The sequence below is a fragment of the Xiphophorus couchianus genome, chromosome 7 (assembly GCF_001444195.1).
Source record: "Xiphophorus couchianus chromosome 7, X_couchianus-1.0, whole genome shotgun sequence".
In the NCBI taxonomy this organism is placed as follows: domain Eukaryota; kingdom Metazoa; phylum Chordata; class Actinopteri; order Cyprinodontiformes; family Poeciliidae; genus Xiphophorus; species Xiphophorus couchianus.
Genome location: NC_040234.1, coordinates 9,900,268 through 9,916,654, shown reverse-complemented (window position 1 = coordinate 9,916,654; position 16,387 = coordinate 9,900,268). Strand labels below are relative to the sequence as shown.

The 16,387-nt window shown below is 37.8% G+C and overlaps 1 protein-coding gene across 2 annotated transcripts; it reads right to left on the bottom strand.

The window, feature by feature from the left end:
• Positions 1–256: 256 nt before the first annotated feature.
• gpr18 (G protein-coupled receptor 18) lies at positions 257–6,468 on the bottom strand. Of its 2 annotated transcripts, XM_028022358.1 has the most exons (3): positions 6,237–6,465; positions 5,569–5,601; positions 257–3,532 (listed from the first exon to the last, which is right to left on the bottom strand). In XM_028022358.1, the coding sequence occupies exon 3, from the start codon at positions 3,529–3,531 to the stop codon at positions 2,512–2,514; it is 1,020 nt and encodes a 339-aa protein (XP_027878159.1). In that variant the 5' UTR covers position 3,532; positions 5,569–5,601; positions 6,237–6,465; the 3' UTR covers positions 257–2,511. The 2 variants fall into 2 exon arrangements, with proteins under 2 accessions (XP_027878159.1, XP_027878160.1); XM_028022359.1 differs by lacking the exon at positions 5,569–5,601 and having other exon boundaries at positions 6,237–6,468.
• Between the last annotated feature and the right edge of the window lie 9,919 nt (positions 6,469–16,387).

Sequence of the window (16,387 nt, the reverse complement as noted above, 5' to 3'; positions counted from 1 at the left end):
TCACACTGATCAGTCACTTCTGAGTACTGCTGGTGCTTGAGGTTTTTTTGTTGTTGTTTTTTTTCTACTGTTGTGCCTTCACAGTTCTTATGTTTGCAATTTTGAAATTTAATCAGATTTCTGTAACAAATACCTTACTCGTTTTAAAGGTCTATCTTTTAATGTTATTGAAAACAAAAGCAATTATCTTTTAATGTTATTGAAAACAAAAGCAATTCTCAGAGTGATGTACCCCCTTATTTTGTCTCATTTATCTATTTAAAATATCCTAAGCTAAAAAAATATTTTTTATATTCATGGGGCACAACACCTTATTACTCCCAAGAAGACATTTACTAACCACTTTTGTAATGCTGTCTTTCTGACTGGCTGTTAGCTTTCCCTCTGATCTCACTGTTCTACAAACTCACTGCCACATGTTACATGTTTACTGTAGGTTAGGGAAGATTTACGAGAATATTTTCACAAACTTCCATTAAAAAAACCTGAACCGTCCCTTAAGCAAAATGAAGAAATGAACAAATGTGTAATGGAAAGCACATGTTCAGTCAGCGGCAACACATGGGTGTAAGGTGGGGGGCCTGAAGAGGCACAGGAACAAAATGACCTGCAGCCAGTGTTTAAGGTGTTTGAAGTTATCCAGTGTTGTTCAGTTTATTGTTAACTATTTAACTGGGAGTGTTTGGGAAATGCTATTGTTTCCTGACCATTTCTAGTGTTTACTTTTTTTTTTCAAAGTTATGTTTTGCTGTTTTCTAAACCTCTATTGCTTTGTTTCAAAAACTTTATTTTAGACATGTGCGGGACGTTCTATTTTGTTCTTACAGCTTATGAAGTTCAGGGGTACTTTCTGAAATTTCATCATGCACACTTCTGTCTTTCTAAATTAAATTATGTTTTAGTTTCCAAATTACTGCCATTTCCCTAAAAATTCCAAACATAACGACAAACTTCAGTTTGAGTATTTATTTGCAGAATATGACAAAAAGTCCAAATAAGAAATATGCTGTTTTCAGAACTTTTTTTTTCTTTTGAAAACAAGACAATACTTGAGTTTTAGCTCAAGAAGATTTCAGAAATCAACATTTGGACCACCAGGTTTTCATAATGATTTTTGCTCAGGTGATGCCTTGTTAGGCAGCTCATTAAGAAGAGTGGGAATTGAATGTAGGTTTACTGATTTCAGAAATATATTGTTGTCGTCACCAAGTTTTACTACAGAGAGCATAGAGCATGAGAGTTATTCTGTTTTGAGGGTTCTTTTTATAGCATATATTTTGGATGTTCAACATAGATGGACTCCTTGCATGTTTGAAGTTGGTGCAACAACTCCCAACACTTAAAATGTTGATTTTGGTGTTGCCTGCAAGCCTCTTCTGCCCCCTATTCTGCTCTGACTTCCGTATTTTTACGAGAGAGACATTTTGAATAAAATGCCTCTCTCACCTGCTGCAGAAATCTGAAACTGAAACATCCATGTGCTGAAAAAGGTTTTCTGTTTAAAGGTTAAGGTAGCAGTAAATCTTGTAAATAGCCTCTCTGACATCTCTCGAGCATGTTACTGTAAATGCACTCCAAGCAACTAAATCATTTAACACCTAATCAATACTTTTCACATTGCACCATAAACACGCTTTAGTCAGATTCCTGGTGGAGGAAGCCGTTATGACTGTTGTTAACTGGAAAACTGATGTACTAATGTTTTTTTATGAATCTAGATGAATGAAAGGTAAATATTTTGCGGCGACGCAACAGAGACAAAATTATTTTGCCGTCAACTCTGCAAAAGTTTTTAAAAGCACTTTGTGTGTGTGTTGCTCTGGCAGGTGGATAGCGTCTAAGCTGTGCCATGCTGCCATCACCTGGTCGGTTCATTTAAAGCAACCTTCGCAGTAACCTTTACTGTCAGTGCTGGGTGTTGAAATTGCCTCCTGTCTCAAGTGGTCGATCTTAAACTCAACAAACATGAAATGGCAGAAGTCAAACACGTGCGGTGTATTTGCAAAGCAGACAGGTGACATCACACATCACTCATGGCTTAGATTTGCTCACTCCGCCTTCGCAGGGCTGAGAGGCTGAAGAGGAAGGACCTGTTAAATGTGGTGCAGCAACCGAGCGGCAACCTTTAACAACCCCGCCGCTGCTTCCTGTGGAACATGTCAGACCCTCTCTTCATGATGCTTTCTTGAGGTTTCTGATGCTTGTGCACAACTATGCTTTGTTTCAAACAGTTACATTTTCACCTGAACACGTCACACCTGTGCCGCATATGCTTTCTTTAGCAGAGAGAGAAAAAAAAGGCATGGAAACAACTCAAGTCTCATGGGTGAGTCAATCAGCTCTGAACACAGATGTTTTCGCCACAACAGCAGCCCTTCCATACTGTGAGTGTAAATTGCACTCGGGAAAATTAATTGCAGTTTCTTGATCCTTCAGGTAATTATACATAAACAGTACACGGTGATGCATCTAGTGTGCATATTGTTGGTACAGTATCTGTGCCACGGACTTTCATATCATCGCGCTGGTTAGGTTGCTCAGCGACTTGACGCTTCCTGTGTGCGTGTGCCGGCTCTTTCGCCTGACGCTTCGCAGATAGTTCCTGTACAGGATCACGCTGATCACCCTGTCCTGGAACTGCTTGGAGACAATGTAGTACAAGATGATGTCCAAGACCGTGCTCAGATTCATCAGGAAAGTGGTGAAGACGGCCCACGTGTTGAAGCCGCCGTCTTCGTCGTTTCCCAACAAGCGCAGCACCAGACAGATGTGGAACGGCACAAAACACACCAGCACCTGCACGATGAGTGTGATGATGATCCGGATGGACTTTTCCTTCACCTTTGGCTTCAGTTTGGAGGTGCGTCCATGGATTAGGTTGTCCACAATGACGACATAGCAGCCAATCATTATGCAGATGGGGACCAGGAAGAAGAAGATGAGTCTAACGAAGTTGACCGCATTCTCACGGCGCATGTAGATGATGTCTTGCATCTTGATGCAGGTAGTGTAATTGGAGATGCGATCGGGGTCATCCTGAGAGAAGAGTAGAGGCACGCTGCTGCCCAGAGTCATGATCCACACCCCCAAGGAGCCCACCACAGCCTTTGGGACGTTTCTCAGCTCCTTGCCATGTTTCGGCTGAACAATGGCCATGTAGCGGTCAGTGCTGATCAGAGCGAACAGCCACAGGGCCATGCAGGGGTAGAAGATGGTTAGAGCTGCTGTGATCCGGCAGAAAATGTCTCCAAAGGGCCAATAGTCCTGATGGAAGTAAACCATCCTGAAGGGCAGGAGCAAAATGTAGGTGAGGTCCACGAGCGCCACGTTGATCATATAGGTGGTGACCGAGTTTCTCTTCTTGGTGGTCAAGGCAAAAACCCACAAGGCAGTGAGGTTCACTATCACTCCTATGACGAAGATGAAGCTGTAGAAGACCAGGCCGACTATGCGATACTCGACTGGGCCCTGCTCCATCTTCATTGCCAGAGGATCCACAGACATGTTGGAGGAGTTTAGATCCACATTCATGCTGAAAAATATATATATATATGAAAGAAGATATAGGTGTTCATTTACATCAAGATACCTCTAGATTTAAAGATTCAGTCACAGAGTTTCACCAGAAACACGGCAGCATTTTAACATCTGGGCTGAAAACCAGATTTGGAGCTAAAAGGAAATAGCTGGGAACCTTGTAACAAGTACATCAACTTTAAATGAATATGTAAACAAATCTTTTATTTATTTTAGAAAAATAATACAAAAACTAAACATTTAACGAAAGCTATCTAAAACAACAGATTCTAAAAATTTATATCAGCCACGTGTTTTAATGACCATGACCTTTTATGGGTTTAGTGAAGTAATAAGTGAGAGTAAAAAAAGGTCTGATTATATTAATAAGCTGACACCTAAACAAGGAGAGGGTATCAATTTTAAAAATGTTTCTCAGTATAAAATAAATCAATCTGAAACAGTTCATATCTTTGAAATAAAACACTAGTTGGCGCATATTGAGGGTTCATGCTTGCAAGAGACTGTAGTGAAGCATGTTGCTGTTTCCTCAGCCAAACAACATCAGTTTTATTTCACTGGCGACTGTATCAATCCGCCTGGTCAGTCTGTTGCAAGTCCACCGAGAGCTGTTTGGAAATTATCCCAGTAGACTCATTATCAGCTGGCTGGGGCAAATTAATACAATCGGCAGCACTGTAATGGCGTTGTTCTGCTGAGAGAACAGAAAATACCCAATATAGAGTTAAATCCTACAGATGTATTTCTATTCAGCTTGAATTGTTTTATAATGCCTATTATCAGCTAAGCCAAGGACCCCGTTGACTATCTGTTTGACATCCTCTCCAGGTTTTTGTTGAGGCAAATTTATTTATTTTTAGCACTGGTAAGGAACTGTTATTGGCCATAGTTACACAGAACTTTGCTTCAAAAAATCTGGACCTTTCCTTTAAGAGCAGACTGTATTTTTTTTCAGGAGAAATTCCTGATCAGGGCTTTGTGGCAAAAGAAAACACAGGGTGCAAACACTAAGTTTGTAAACTCCCTGTACATGCAGCTCTTTTAGGCAAACACAGAAATTTTAAAGAATAGTTTCTAAAGCCTGAAGGCATCTTTTGTGCTTTGAATTGATTCTGTTTCTGCTAAAAAAAAAAAAAAGAAATAACTGTATGACTGAGATAAAAGGAAAACATGGGCAGCAAATATTTCAGATGAATCTATAGCCTAGCACTACTTCAGCCATGCTTAGGAACTTCTTGTTATGAGACCCACAGAGGCCTACTTTGCACCTGCCTGTGCTAGAAACCAGAACAATAATGGAGCTATTTTTAAGGTTTTTGTACTTCACATGTGTCTCTCTCTCTTGTGATTCTGTTGATATTGTCCTTGTTTTTTTCCCTCACGCACCCAAAATCCTATTAATTCTAACATTGTTGATATTGACTTGTATCGCCAAGAACAGGTGAAGTATACAAATTAGAGTGGTTTTGTTTTCAACCCTGAAGGCCTTGTAACACTATTATTTGTGAAGTGAAGGAGGGAAAACTGTCTATATAGACAAAATATTCAGAGGGGTGGCAAGTTTATTTTTTTAATAAACAAGCAAATAGTGTATAGTATAATATGCATGTATAAAAAGCCCTTGCAGTTTCTTATTAACCAGATCTTATTTTAGATGGATCAGAGCTTTCCTGTGGTTACCGATGCCTTCGGAAATAATAAACACTGAGTCACTGTTTAAAAAAAGGAGAGCAGTGAACTTCTTATGTTCTCAGGTTCAAATGAGAAAATGCTGATTTTAGAGCTTCAGGTCAGTTTGGACGGGGACAATATTTAGATTATTTACAATGTACATTCACATAAATATGTTTGTTAATAATAATCTTTGTTGAGTGGTCGTTAAATCTGACAGAGAATTTGTTCGGCTAAAGATTAGAGTGATGTCAAGAGGGTCTTCCTCAGTCAGAGACTTCAGCTTCATCAACTAAGACAATTAACTAAAAATACCAGTTGAAACAAAGAAAAAGAAGAAGAAAAGGGATTTCAACTTACTTATGTTGGCGTTAGATATCAAATTGGTCAAATCTACGAAACAAATTTGAAAGAAAAAAGTTAATAAGACATTTTCTCTCTGAGTTTGGTCAGTGTTAGTCTTATGGAGGAACAAAAAAAGTAAAAAAAAAAAAAAAAGTCCCACAGTGACTGAAATAGAAAGTTGCCACCCCTAAATATGGAAATTCTGTGGGATTTTTTTTTTTTAGATTTGCGGAACATGACCGTCAGTCCTTATAATTATTTTTCATATACTGTAAGAAAAACTACCACTAACTACAACAAAACTTTAATTAGAAAACAAATTAACCAAAATACAAAGAAAACAAACAAACACACAGATTCACATTAGCTATGAGTAACAAAGACTCAGGAAAGTTTGTTGACAACTTTGACCTTTGTTGTCCCCTCTTTCTACGCTCTTTGGTCCTTTTTTTGAATTGAACTACACAATTTATATGGCCTGATACTAAATAACAAGTGATGAAAAGGCGAGAGAATTACGGATGTACGCATAAAACCACGTGTAGTTTAAATCTGCAAGAGGAGACACATTGAGGATGTACTATAAACTACATCTGCCATTAATCTGCCCCATCATCAACCTAAATGTGGACAAAATCAGCAAGACCGAGGCCACCTGGGCAAAAAAAAAAGCCTGAACTTACCGCGAATCAAACAAACATCCTGACAAGTTCACCCCAACAGGTTTGTGAAGCGAAAGTGATTTCTTTTTATCGAAATGTCTCAACTGTTACAGTCAAAACAGGGAAGTGAGTGCGTTTGTAAGATGTGAGTGCAGGGGTGGCGAGACTGCACGCTGTGTAAAGCCCCTCATCACTTCCTGTGTGCTCTAGCCTCTGCACTTTTACATTCCCTTTTACAGTACGAGCGTGGTCGGAACAGAGAATAAGAAGAAAAACACACACACACACACACACAGAGGTAGAGAGGCTGCAGCTTTTCCACAGCACGCAATTACACCCCCTTAAAGAAAATGATGTGCCATTAGAAGTGGGAGTGTGTTTGGCAGGCAGAGAGATGGCAGATTTAGGGCGAGTTATTGATTGGAAAAGTGGGGTCTGTCACAGCACATTAGTTCTCAGGGGAGTAATCCACAGCAGGTTGCTGCGAGAAGCATCTGCTGCCGGAGAGAAGTAATTAAAAACAGGATGTTGAGGCAGTTGCCATATAAACAGGAAATAAGACGGTGGTAATAGACACTTCACGCTGATGCTGTGAGATGGTTTTACATCGCGTCGACTTAATGGATGCAGAGCGCATACTTCAGGTGAAACGCTCAAGGTCAGCGCGCGCCAGGATTGAATGCAGATTAATGCGCGTGATTAATTTGAGTTTCGACGGCTAGCAGCCGTAAATTAGGACGTTTGGCCCAAAAGAACATTGAGCAATAAAATAACTTCTTTCCCCCCCCTCCGCTCTGACAGTTACTTTCAATTCCCGTTATTAGTTCATGTGAAATAAACCATGCAAGTTAAGGACGACTTCCTGTTTTTGTTTGTGTTCTGTATGCGGCTACTGTAGTATGTGACCTCAATGCGATGCGACCTACATCAGAAATCAGACGCGTCCCCCGAACTTCTCAAAATTGAGACCGCAGCACACAAACTCCGTCGCTGGATTTCAAGAGCATCGCTTGTACCATTCAGTCTAATTCTTATTCCTGGGAAATAATTATCCATCGACTCGTCCTCTTGATGCGTCTCAAAAAATCTCGGAGCAGATGGTGCTTGGCGTTCATTGCAATATGTTGTTATGACAACAGTCTGTGTGATGTTTTCCTCTCTTTGATACTTGTCATGTTGCCTCACTAAGTCTCCCACTCCTCACAAAATGCTCCTGTAAATTATTCCTATACTACGCGATACGTGTGTGTGCGTGTGTGTGTGTGTGTGTGTGTGTGCGCGCGCGTGTGTGTGTGTGTGCGCGCGCGTGTGTGTGTGTGTGCGCGCGTGCGCGCAGATGTAGTTATTCAGTCAGTAAAGGTAGATACAGGTGTTTAACTGGAAGCTCGTTTTTTATCATCACCTTTTTAACCTGTTGTACACTGTCCTCTAGAGGCTGAGGTGAAGTATTACACCCTTTTTCTGCCTAAAAATGAGATGATCAGTGTCTCATTCTCGTTTCTTTGAATCCTTCTTTACTGTTACTACTTGGTATTTTCTTCATTATGTAAATATGTTGGTTGAGTTTACATTTACAGTGCTTAACAACGTGCAAAAACACTCAAAATGAATTCATTTATTGTATGTTTTTTAGAAGATAAAAATCGAATCTTTAATTGGCGAACATTTATCCAACAGGGGAAATATTCTTTGTTAAGAAAGAAAAATTCAACAGAATTGTTGGTGGGGAAAGTGTTGGCACTATTTTCTTTTATCGGTTTGTATGACCATGTTCTGGCACTATTACGCTCTGTGTTTCTCTGAAGGATTGGACCGTACGAACAGAGATTATCCATCATACTCTGTCCTCTCTCATGCACTCTCCTCTTCAGCTCCAGCCAACAGCTTTTCTTTGGGATTAAGGTGAAATTGTGAGGGTTTCCTGTGTGTTTATTTAGGTTTCTGTGTTCAGTTGAGTCTCTGTGTTGTCCTGTCTACACCTTGATTGCTCCCAGCTGTGCCTCGTGTTCCCTTCTTCTTCTTCTTCTTCTTGGTTTTTATTGGCGGTTGGCAACAAACTTACAGTAGCATTACCGCCACTTACCGGTATGGAGTGTGGTTCGAGATGGTCTATAAACTTTCACTTTCTACCTTTTCCCTCCATTAACTCCTGATTAAATATACCCCCACACATACACACCTGCTTATATTATCCAACTTGCTTATAGCTTTATATACCCCTCTTTGATATTCTTTACACATTCACACCCAACTTGCTCTACTCATATCCTATGAAATAGCTTTGTTTTTTTAAGATACCGAATAATTATTTGAGTATGTCTACTCCCGAGATCTCTCCTCAAAAATTCTATTAAATTAAACCTTTCTTTAATACCTACACACTCTCTCAGCATGCATCTTCTCTCTTCTTCATACTTACAACACTCTAAAATAAAATGCTCTATTGTTTCAGACTTCTCACAATAATCACACTTTCCAGTTTCATGCTTTTGTATTTTAAAAAGTGAATAATTAAGCCCTGTATGACCGAACCTTAACCTTGTTATTATTCTTTCCTCCTTCCTATTCCTTCTTCCTATTCTTTTCTTTCCTACAGCCACCTGAATTTTATAAAACCACCTTCCTGTTAACCCTTTATCCCACCTTCTCTGCCATATTTTCATCATCTCTTCTTTGACTTTACTTTTCCCTTCCGATTTACTCATCCTAACTGTAAAACTAATAGGATTATGTATTGCCTTCTTTGCCGTTATATCAGCCTTCTCGTTTCCTACTATCCCTATATGTGCTGGAACCCACACAAATGCAACTACTAATCCCAAATGTTGTTTTCTAAATAGATTATGATATATTTCTAATAAAATGTCCATCCTACTGTCCGTATTATTATATTTTATGCTTAGCAAAGCTGAGCTTGAATCTGAACAAATTATTGCTTGTAAAGGCTTTACTTCCTCAATCCATTGTAAAGCCAAAAGTATTGCTAACATTTCTCCTGTATAAATTGATAACCCGTCTGTGATTCTCTTCCCTATATACACTTTGAAATCTGGAATTGTACATGCTATTCCTATTCTTCCGTCGATTTTTGATGCATCTGTATAAATTTGGACATGTCTATAGTAATTATTTAAATGTGATTGCACTGCATACCTTTCTACAACATTTGACTTATCATGTTTTTTTACCAATATTGTTAAATCAACTATAGCTTCTGGTAAAATCCACGGTGGTATAACTGATATTGGATCTGTTTGACTAATTTCCAGAGTGTCCACTTTAAGTTCCTTCACTTCCTTTTCAATTTTCCATCCATAACTCTTCATCTCTTTCTTTTCCTTTTCCCAACATGATTTTAAAATTTCCCGAGTTGGATGTCCACATTTATTGCCCATCAAATTTAGCCAATAATTTATTCCTAATGAAGTTCTCCTTAGATCTAGTGGCATTTCTCCCATTTCTACTTCTAATGTTGCTGTTGGTGTTGTTTTGAATGCTCCGGTACATACTCTCAGTGCTTGATGTTGAATCCTGTCTAATCTATCTAAGTGAGTTTTAGCTGCTGAACCGTACACTAAGCACCCATAATCAAGATCAGCTCTAATTATCCCCGTATACATCTGCTTTAAGGTTTTTCTCCCTGCTCCCCAATCACTACCCGCCAAACATCTTAATATATTCAATTTTCTCTTACATTTATCAACAATCTTTTGGATGTGAATATTCCACTTTAATTTCTCATCAAACCACAAACCTAAAAATTTTATACTCTTTACCTGTTCAATTTTCTGATTATATAATTTTAATTCTATAACCTTATTTGTTTTTTTGGTTTTTTTTGAAAATATAATTACCTTCGTTTTGTCCACTGAGAATTTAAACCCCCATTTCAATGCCCACAACTCTATATCTATAATAACCTTTTGTATTTTTTTAACTATAAACTCTATATTCTTCCCTCTTTTCCAAATAGCTCCATCATCTGCAAAGAGTGAACAGCCCATGTCTTTTCCAATATTTTCAAATATGTCATTTATCATAATAGAAAACAATAATGGACTAATAATACTTCCCTGTGGCGTACCATTTTCCACTACATATTTATCTGAAACAACCTCACCTATTCTTACCTGTAATTTTCTGTTTGTTAAAAAGTCTTTAATCCATTCATATATCTTTCCTTTGATCCCCAATTTGTATAATTTAATCAATAAACCCTCTACCCACATCATATCATATGCTTTTTCAATATCGAAAAACACAGCCACTACACTTTCCTTGTTTACTTGAGCTCTTCTGATTTCATGCTCAAGACATAATGTTGCATCATTAGTGCTCCTCCCTTTCCGAAAACCACTTTGATAATTAGAAATAAATCCCTTTTTATTCAAATAATACACTAACCTATTATTAATCATTTTTTCCATTATTTTGCATAAGTTTGAAGTTAATGCTATTGGCCTGTAACTATCTGTTTTTGAATGATCTTTTCCTGGTTTAGCTATTGGTACAATTATAGATTCCTTCCATAACTCTGGTAATTTCCCCTCCTCCCAGATTTTATTAAATAATTTCAATATTATCATTTTTGACTTATCACTTAGTTGATTTATCATTCTATACCAAATTTTATCTTTACCTGGCGCTGTATTTTTGGTCTTTTTAAGAACTCCGTTTAATTCCACTTTGGTAAACTCCACATTCAAAAAATTATTTGTATCTTCCTCATTCTCCATTAAAGTTTTATACTTAATAACAGTATTTTCTCTTCCCTTTCTTCCCTCTTCGCTAATGTTATTAGTACTATGTATCTTACTAAATACTCTTGCCAATACCTCAGCTTTATCCTCATCCCTAATTATATCTACATTCTCAATTTTTAATACAGGATAGTCAAACTCTTTTTTAATTCCATTCATTTTTTTAATTACTTTCCAAATCTTCTCAATTTTTGTATCTCTTCCGATTGTACTGCAAAAATTTCTCCAATAATCTCTCTTAGCTTTTTTAATAATCTTCCTTACTACTGCTTGCTTCCTTTTATAATCAATTAAGTTCAAATATATTGGGTTACATTTTAATACCTTTAAGGCTTTATTTCTTAATTTAATTGCTTCCTTACACTCACTTGTCCACCATGGCACCTTTTTCATATCATTAATACTCCCTGACTTTTTAATAGAATTCTCTGCAGCTTCCATTATTATCTCTGTGATATTTGCATTTACTTCATTTATATGCTTATTAAAGTCTACCTTATCTAAATACATTTCACTCACATATCTAAACTTACTCCAATCAGCCTTATTAAAGTTAAATCTTTCCCCTCTGTTTTTAAAATTATTTCCAATTATTCCTACCCTTATAGTTATAGGATAATGATCACTACCTATTGTAGTTTCCTTGTCAACTGACCACTCACAGATACCCGCTATATCATTCGATACAATTGTTAGATCTATATCTGATTCCTTCCCCGTTTTAACATTGATTCTTGTACCCCTTCTCTCATTAATGCATACCAAATTTTTCATTTCTATTACTTCTTCTATAATTTGCCCATTTTTATCATTACTATTACCCCACAGTGTACTTTTTGCATTGAAATCCCCACACCAGATTACTCTCCCCTCTAAATACTCTAATAATTCCACCATTATTTCAGCCATTAACGATTTACATGGATTATAGAAATTTATTATTTTAAATTTACCTCCCTGCTCCCATGTTTCAATTATTATGAATTCTAGTTCTTTCCCTGCCCTGCGACAGACTGGCGACCTGTCCAGGGTGTACCCCGCCTCTCGCCCGGAACGTAGCTGGAGATGGGCGCCAGCAACCCTCCCGACCCCATTAGGGACAAGGGTGAACAGAAAATGGATGGATGGATGGATGGATAGTTCTTTCCCTTTTCCTAAGACCCGATATTGTATCCCTCGTTTTATAAATATTCCGCAGCCACCTCCTCCTCCCTCTTCTCGATCTCTTCTTATACTAACATATCCCCTAATCACAAAATCTAATGTTGGCTTTAACCAAGTTTCCTGCACACATATTATATCTGGTTGGACTTCAAGCTCGTCTATAAAACCTTTAAATTCCTGTCCATTAGCTATCAGGCTCCTAGCGTTCCATTGAAGTATTAGCATAAACTACTTTCACCTGCTGCTCCCGACTTCTTCTCCACCTCTAACTTTTTATTTATTTCTTCCCATGTTCCTTCCTTAAACCCCAAGAATTTTTCGGCTCCTTTCACTATTATTTTAATCTTCTCGGTTTTGTTCTTAGCTTGATCAGTACAGTTGATAACATATGCTATGAATAAAACTAGATTTTCCACTGAGTAAGTGATCTTAACTTCAGGTATTATTTTAGTTTGCTGTTTTGTTTGGCTTCTCATTTGCTCAATCCCTCTTTTTTCCTGTTCCCTCACACTTTTTACAGCTTCTGCATAGCTAATATTTTTAGTTGTTTTTATCTGCACAACTTCTTTAGCCCTCTTCCTAACCTCGCATCCTCCGTACGTGACCCTATGATTTCCCCCACAATTACAACATTTCTCTTCTACATCTTCCTTACATTCTTCAAATTTATGGTCTTCCCCACATTTTGGACATCTCTGCTTTCCTTTACATACTGCCGCAATGTGCCCATACCTTTGGCATTTATAGCACCGAAGTGGTGGAGGTGTATAAGGTCTGACTTGGAAGCTTATATATCCTATTTTTATGTTCATTGGCAGCTCTTTTTTTTCAAACTCCACCAGAACTGACATACTCCCCACTCTCTCACCATCCACAGTTCTTGACAGCCTTTTCATATTGAACACCTTTGCTCCAACTACATTTTTCTTAAGTCTTTCTAGATCCTCATCTAGTGGGATCCCGTATATCACTCCTCTAGTTTTTTTATTTTCTCCCAACATTTTTTTCTCCAGCACCGCTCTTTTACATATGTTTTCCACATTGAACGCCTTACTCTTTTGTTCTATATCTTTACATTCTATCAAAAGACTTCCGTCTCTCAAGATCTTCACCATTTCAACGTCTCCTATTTTCTTTTTAATTTCCCTTGACACCCCAATTGGGCTGAATTTTTCCTGACCTTCCTCACTCTTAAATTTCAGAATTACTTTAAATTTCTCATCCACAACTTTTCTCCTAACTACCCTCTCTTCCTCCGAACTGCTTTCTTCAAAATCCCGTTTACTTCCTTGACCATCTCTAATTCCCTTACCGTCACCTACTTTGAATCCTCCTCGTCCTCGTCCTCTCCCTCTTCCCACTGGCGTCCACCCTTCGCATTCCCCTTCTTCTTCATTACCTATCTCCATTTCCATCCGAACCATTCACACACCAGTTTATGCCAATTACCGCCTTTTCCACACTCCAAGTTTGGTTTGACTCTTCTCTTCCTGCAGACAGCAGCCGGCCTCCGCCGCAGGTAGCCTCCTCGTGTTCCCTGATTACCCTCTGTGTTTTTAAATCCACCTGTGTCTCTTGGGTCCTCGTCTATTCTGTCGTTTGTCTGTACTGTCTCCTGTCTATTGTCAATGGCAGTTGCTACTAGTGTGAGAGCTTTTGCTGTTAGTCACCTGTGTTGCCTGGAGATCTGTTTTTTCATCATTAAACCATCATCTACTCAACAACCTGGATCCACTGCATCTACCTCGTCATTCCACCACCACATATCATGGCAGAAACAATCAATGTTGATTTTGTTTGGTGAATTATTTCTGTTTATTTAGCCATATGTTAGTTTATCCTTCTAAAAAAGATTAATATTGACCTATTTTCATTTATTTATCGCCATGGATAAAGACCAGGACTGTTAAAGGAGAAACAACATCACAAATCCGCCTCTGTACTTACAGTGAGAATTAGGTTGTCTTTCACATATTCACATTTCTTTTTTTTTTTTTTACGCCAGACCCACTTGGAGGGAATGTGCTTTGCTCAGGTGACACCAAGGTTACAAAACATCAACGTTCATGGTGAACTCCCAGCAGAGTTTTGGGATATATTTCCATTTCTGCCTGAAGAACAGAAAGTACTTTCTTTGTTTTTATACTTCCCTAAACTCCTGATCTCTAGAGGGAGTCTAGTGGTTATTAAATAAATAAATAATTTGCAATGAATTTGACTTGTTTTGCAAAGTGCCTCCGGGTAGCAACTGCTGAGTTAATAAACGACTGAAATGAATTTATTCTTTGTCTTAGTGGCTCATTAGCTTCTGTCTCCTTGTCACATATGTCATTTTTTCCTCTGATGTCATGTATTAGCTCTTTGGATGCAATGGGAAATTTGCTTCTGTAAACTGAATCATTTTTGCCCTTTCTTATTCGTAATTTGAACCACGAGACGGAAGAATATCATGCTCATTGCCCGGGCCCACAGCCTGGGGGCGGGGAGGGAGTTGGTTCTGATTCGGTGTTGCAGTAAAAAGTCGATGGCAAATATTTCTAAGGAATATCTCAAATCTAAAATACTTGAATTGATTAGACGCCAGTCTGCATTGTCCAGCAGTGCACAGAGATTCTTTGGAGCAGAACTTAACATTTATAGAACCTGGTTAAAGCACTGGGGGGAAAAAAAGATTTACATCGCTTCCCTGTTATTTGAACCAACATGTTGTTGATGAAAGGGTTTGTTCGTTCGATTAATAATCAGAATAAGAATCTTGTGTGGGTTGGGGAAATTTTTCATTTCACTCCCACAGTGACTATTGGTAAAAAAAAAAAAAAAAAAAAAAGATTAGTGAGAAATAATTCTTTATGTTTGTTCTAGATTTTATCTCAGAGTTTTTGGCCAATTAATAAGTCATATATTAACTCTTCATTAAAAACCAGAACATGCTTTTTTTTAAAATTCTAAATCTAAGTTTTCTCTTTAATAACTGAACTCACTGGTGTAGTTCAGTATTTCTGAGGTAAATAGCTCAGACCTCATTAGGAGTCACATTCTGGTATAAGTTTGAAGAAACTATATGCATTTTCATAGATTTTAATTTCTATAAACATTTTCTCTTTAACTTAGCTGCAGAGGTAGGGATGAAACTGATGAAACCGTGTCAACAGCAGATAGAAAACATTACCAGACCATAAATTTTGTTTTCATCATGGAGCTAGCAAACGAGGTGGGAAGTAGGTTAGATATTTTCCCTCTAAGGTCAGGAGAGCTTTACAAAAGTAATATTAAAATTAAATATAAACAGAAAATAAAAACATGTGCTTCATCTTAATTGTTGTATTTGTAATTGAAGATACAAACCAACTGAGCCATTGTAAAGCAAATTTTAATTAATTGTTGGCCGACTAGTTGCTGTTAATCAAGATGGGCCAAATTCAAAAATGATGAGGCATGAAAACATTTCAAAGGGGGCCGAAAATAAAAATTTCTCAAGGCCCCATTTAACCTTGAGCCACCTCTGCCGAGAGCCCAAAGATTTCCGCATCGGAAAACGGAAAACAGCTGTCGTACCATTTAAATCCTGGGATATTTTGATACATCTTTATAGTTTCAGGCTGTTCCTTTAAAACAAGCGGGTTCACCGAATCCCCAAAGACAACAAAGCGATAGAGAGAAGGCGATAAAGCAGATGGCAATTATATGTGTGAAATGCAGTGTTTACTGCAAACAAAGCAGCTAGACTATCAGCAAGGGACACGTTTGAATGAAAGCAAACAGAAAAAAAACAAAACAAGAATAAAAGCAAGCTTACAAAGAGGTTAAGATATTAAACACGCAACAATACGCTGCTGTGGACCACACTTGCTCACCATTAATCACATTTGGAGATAATAACTGGTTCAGTTGGCCCAGTAAAGGAACAGTGTCATAAAAATAGATTGTGTAACCATGTTAAAATACTGGGAGTTAGATAAAATGGAAGACAAGTTGAGAGTCAGAGGGGGTTTATTGTGCTTATAATGACACCTGGATTCTCTATTTTATAAAAGTAAATTATAAAAAATCTGGATCAATGTTCTTAAGAGATTAATTATGGTTTTAATAGCTGCCGCTAGGATCTAAACAATAGGCAGCAATATGTTTAATCAAATATAAACATGCTTTATTATTTTTCCCATTTTATTCCCATGTTTTTTTCTTCTTTTCTGTAAGACCACCCAGTTTTCCTCTTCAAGTCTGGAAAATAAACATATTTTTGATTGG